The sequence below is a fragment of the Ylistrum balloti genome, unplaced genomic scaffold (assembly GCF_031769215.1).
Source record: "Ylistrum balloti isolate Yb309-2 unplaced genomic scaffold, AGI_CSIRO_Ybal_v1 Utg369656, whole genome shotgun sequence".
Lineage (NCBI taxonomy): Eukaryota > Metazoa > Mollusca > Bivalvia > Pectinida > Pectinidae > Ylistrum > Ylistrum balloti.
In genome coordinates, this window is record NW_026781909.1 from 487,550 (window position 1) to 492,476 (window position 4,927).

At 34.5% G+C, this 4,927-nt stretch overlaps 1 protein-coding gene across 1 annotated transcript; it reads right to left on the reverse strand.

The window, feature by feature from the left end:
• Positions 1–267: 267 nt before the first annotated feature.
• LOC132557968 (G-protein coupled receptor dmsr-1-like) lies at positions 268–4,594 on the reverse strand. Its single transcript, XM_060222500.1, has 2 exons — positions 4,131–4,594; positions 268–1,030 (listed from the first exon to the last, which is right to left on the reverse strand). The coding sequence occupies exons 1-2, from the start codon at positions 4,592–4,594 to the stop codon at positions 268–270; spliced, it is 1,227 nt and encodes a 408-aa protein (XP_060078483.1).
• Between the last annotated feature and the right edge of the window lie 333 nt (positions 4,595–4,927).

Below are 4,927 nucleotides of genomic sequence, written 5' to 3' on the forward strand. Positions count from 1 at the left end.
TATCACGTGATGGCGAGTTTTTGTTCATATCACGTGCGTCCTCAAGTCAATGCACGTGCATTCTTTATAATCATCTCGTGATTTTACTTAAAAAAATAACATGTTTTTGAAAATGGCAATGTCTGAGATACCTAAAAGCACGAGTGAATCATACGCCCACACTTATCCATTTTGAATTTTTATGACAACCAGTTTATCATATAAATTTACAATTCATTGGCGATTTACACGTCCATGCACTCATCCTTTATTTTATTAACACGTGCGTTACACGTCGGAGTCCTTGGTAGCATGAGTCTGTTGCGTAGTAATATACGTTGTCGTAGTCTTTCGTCGATCGCCTGGAGAGTTCCGAAGGAAAATGTTGAAAAAAGTGTCTCTGAATTGTTTACTCATGGTGCAATAGAGAACAAAATTAATTCCATTGTTGATCAAGGCCATAATGTCAAGAAGATCCCCGAGAGGGGTGTATACATTTGCGTAAAAGCCATCTATGAGGTCGCTTAGGACATTCAAAACTCCTTGTGGGGTCTCCGTAAGAATGAACAACAACACGACCAGGAGCAACATGGTCGTTGTTCTATTACTCCTGTTGCTTTTCTTGTTCTTTTTGTGGTTTCCTCCCCCACTCGAGGTGGCGCCACTTTCTCCATCAGAGATTGGGGTCTTGCTCAATAACTTCTTCCGGCGTTTTTCGGCATCTCTCATCGTCTTCACCAGTAGAAAACTGAAAACCGTGAGCATTACGCAAGGTAGTAATTTCACCAGTAATGCTTGAACCCAGAAATTGAATTTATTGATGAATACTTGAAATTGGGTCGTTTTCTTATGAGTTACCCAATATATTGTCTCGTTTCCCCATCGGGACTCCGGCACAACTACACTCGCCACTCCGTCATAAATCTCATAATTTACGGAGTTTGGAATACAGACGATGATTACGACGACGACAACGATGACAACTGCCAGTTTTGCTCTCTGTATATTACAATATCGTGTTCCTCGTCTTGGGAAACGGATGAAAATGTACCTGAAAATATGAAAGAAATAGGTTTTAGAATCAATATTAAGCAGACAAAGCCTAAGAAGTGAACGTAAGATTAGCTAACCTATATGGTACATCGTATCAATTAGTTATTATTCGCCATAATGAAACCAAGGTATATGTATTTCACTGAAACAATGCATGGATATCTATTACGGTTTTATTTGTAAACGAATAAAATGAAAAAAAATGTACGGCAGTGTTTAATTTGATTTATTTCTAGGTTGTCTGGTTTTTACGGGAATTTCGCCTGCTTTATGTTATCGTCTCTTCAAAGATAAAGTCGGTGTTTTGTCATTAAATGTGTTTAGTACTGAAGTAAAGTTTCCCTACGGTATCAGGTTATTTTCAAAGCCAAGGTATTATAATAAAAATCAATATAAATCTACAGCTTATACTCCGTACTTCTGAACGCAGTCGTAACTTGTAATTAGTAATTAAATAAAAGCCGGATGTTGTACGTTCATTTAAGGGAGATAACTCTAATAGATAATGACACTTTACTCATTCTAGCACGCATATGACAAAATGTACTGTTAGGCGAATTGATTTGTTATTATTGTCTTTCCGTAAAACAAAATCAACCTGAAACTATCAAGTTTGATTTTTCCTATGGAGTACTGCTTCCAGTTGTCGGACCGTTGCAAAATGAAAGGCAATATAATTAGAAGGGAGATAATTCTGTGCGAATACTTTTTACGTCATCTTACTGTATAAATAGTTCCTACTGTGTATTTAAACGGGAAAAATGTTCCTTACAGAATAACGGTAGCCAGGACACATTATTTTACTCACTCTAAACTGCATGTCGAAAGGAATTGAATTCGCATGTAAACTTTTTAAAGACTGACATTTTTTATGAGAGATGAACTTATTTAGCTCGTACAAAACAAGTCATTTGAATAGTTTCTGTACAAAAATACAGTCAGTCAGAATTCTAGGGGGCGAGACGAGAAGCCGATATCTCGTGTTCATCTGAGACTGTATGTTTCTGAAGACATAGAATAAGTAACCAAAATACTGTTCAAAAGTTCTGTCATTTAAGGTTATTGAACATGATTGGTAACATAAGATATGGAATGTGAATAAATCCCTTTATTTCACCTTCTGCCTCAGCAGGTGAGTGTTTAATTTAACTCCCACACGTTTTAATTTCTTCTCCATTTTTTGTCTCCTTTGTTTAATACTTATCGTTATTACGTCTGCTACAAGAATGAACAATTTGGCGGGAAAAGTACTTCAAGCATCCTCGGAATTTAAAACGTGTATACACTAAAAGTAGTTCGCAGTTGTTTTTTCGTGACAATTGTTTTATACGGATTTTTATTGTTTTATATGGATTTTTATTGTTTTATATGGATTTTTATTGTTTTATATGGATTTTTATTGTTTTATATGGATTTCTATTGTTTTATACGGATTTCTATTGTTTTATATGGATTTTTATTGTTTTATATGGATTTTTATTGTTTTATATGGATTTATATTGTTTTATATGGATTTCTATTGTTTTATATGGATTTCTATTGTTCTATACGGATTTCTATTGTTTTATGTGGATTTCTATTGTTTTATATGGATTTCTATTGTTTTATATGGATTTCTATTGTTTTATACGGATTTCTATTGTTTTATATGGATTTCTATTGTTTTATTGCTGTGACGATAATGAACCCGGGAATTATATTTTTGTAACAAATTTTAATATTTCCACATACATCTGGAATTGTCATCTTTAAAAATTGATTAGCAGCATTTTAGTACAGATAATTTCAAAACAAAGCACCCGTGGGCACATCAAATCATTGTCAGAATAGTTGTGGTAGAAATAGGTCATACAAACTAGTGTTTGTTGTTTATGGCATTACATTAACTCTCGTTAGTTACTTTTCAAAAATTACAAAAAATGTTGATAAATTTTGGGACAACTTTGAGAAATTCTTAGCTAAGAACGTACTTTGCTTAAGAACAAAGAATTTAGAGTATCATTATTACATCCTCAAATTTTCAAATTGAATTTCAGGCCTACAACAAGATGTTTTTGACTTATTTGTTATTTTCTGGAATATTGATTGAAATATGAAATTAACACATTTTACATTATTTCACATTTTGACATTTGCCTAACCCAAATTTGATTTCCATGGCCCCTTGCTGAATTTCTATATTCTTAGCTTCTAGTATCACATTAGTGACCTTGAGTAAAGACAAAACATCGTATCTGTATGTATATTCAAAGCTGCTGATTACTTTTGTGTCTTTTGTAACGAAGTATTTGAATATAAATTGTACAGGCACATGACGTTAAATATCTAAAAACCACAATACGAAGTATCATTTGTAATCTTTTTAACAATATTTATTATAAACTACTTCCAGATTATGTAACGTTTAATGTGTCTTCAGATTTAAGAACAAAATCAACAAAACATGACAGAAAAATAAAAAACGATGCATCTCTTTTCTTCTGGTTTGTTGTTTGTTTATTTTGCAGGGTACATCACTTTGTGAACAGCCAGCCTCATTTTGAGACGAGGTATCCTTGTGGTAGCTGTAGACTACTACACTTAACAACATACGCGAATCAAGTTGCATGGCACCCAGAGAAATGAACGTGAATTGCCAAAGGATAGCCACAACAGTACAGGTCACTTCGTTTCTTTTTATGTCATTCATCAGAATTGACAGAAAAAAAAATATTTGGATCTAGTTTAAACATGTTTGGCTGCCATATATAGCACGAATTAAGCAAACCTGACCTCTAAACCATACCGATTGTTAAATGTGGAATCTAATTAGGTCTGATTAATCAATTTCAGTTGTAATGATTGTCAATGCTAATTACAAGTGGGATGTGTTGTCTACAATACAGCAATTATATTCTACCCTGAACACAACTAGAAACTTCCGCAACATGCGGATGTGATGTCACAAACTACTTTGCTAATTGAAGTGGAAAATGGATAAAATGTGAACGTTACCAGATACTTCACAAAGTTTAGCGTGAACAGGAATCGGGATAACCAAACAGCATCAACTTCCGGTAAAACCGGAAACAATAAAAAATACCGATTCTCATACTTACCTGAATACGGCGAGGGTGACGGTAAGCCATATTGATATAGAGTGAACAATCACACTAAAAATGGCGTACCACATCTGAAAATGTGCGCATTCGAGCGTGTCCCGTTTTGGACTGACGTCAGTGCCGTATATAATGTACATCCACAGAACCCAAGGGAAATAAGCGGCCATGGTCGCGCCATCTGATATAGCTAATCCAGTCAGAATCACATTTGTAGAAGTCTGCATATTTTTTCTAGTCAAAACTACAATATTCAGTATATTAGCTATCACACCGAAAACACAAACAATAGCCGCTAAGTATCCGTGAATAGGTTTATACCAGTCTTCAAATTTCTGAAGTCCTGAAACTTCTTCCACAGTAGCAACGTAATTTCCCATGGTAGATGTGTCGAATACATCCAGAACTGCTGAGTGATTACTGGTAACATTAGGTATATGATACCGAGAGAAATCGTCATTCATAATTACTGAGCTAACGATTAGTTTTTATCAGGGCGTTCTTTATAACCAAGCACGCACTGAACACACCAATACTATTGTCGATTGACAATATTGTTCTGGTGCGTTTGGTTCGAATGTCCACCAATTTAGCGGTGTTTTGTTACTGGCGTTCACTCTTTATTCCTCACTGTTATGGTCATCGACAGCTCTCTGTAAAGAGACAAAAAATCATACATAAATATTGATGATATATCAATATATATATGTAGTTATTTTACACTGTCATGGACACCAATAATATGTTTGCCAGCCGCATAGTTAATTAATGATCCACAATGTTAGATCTTGGTATTG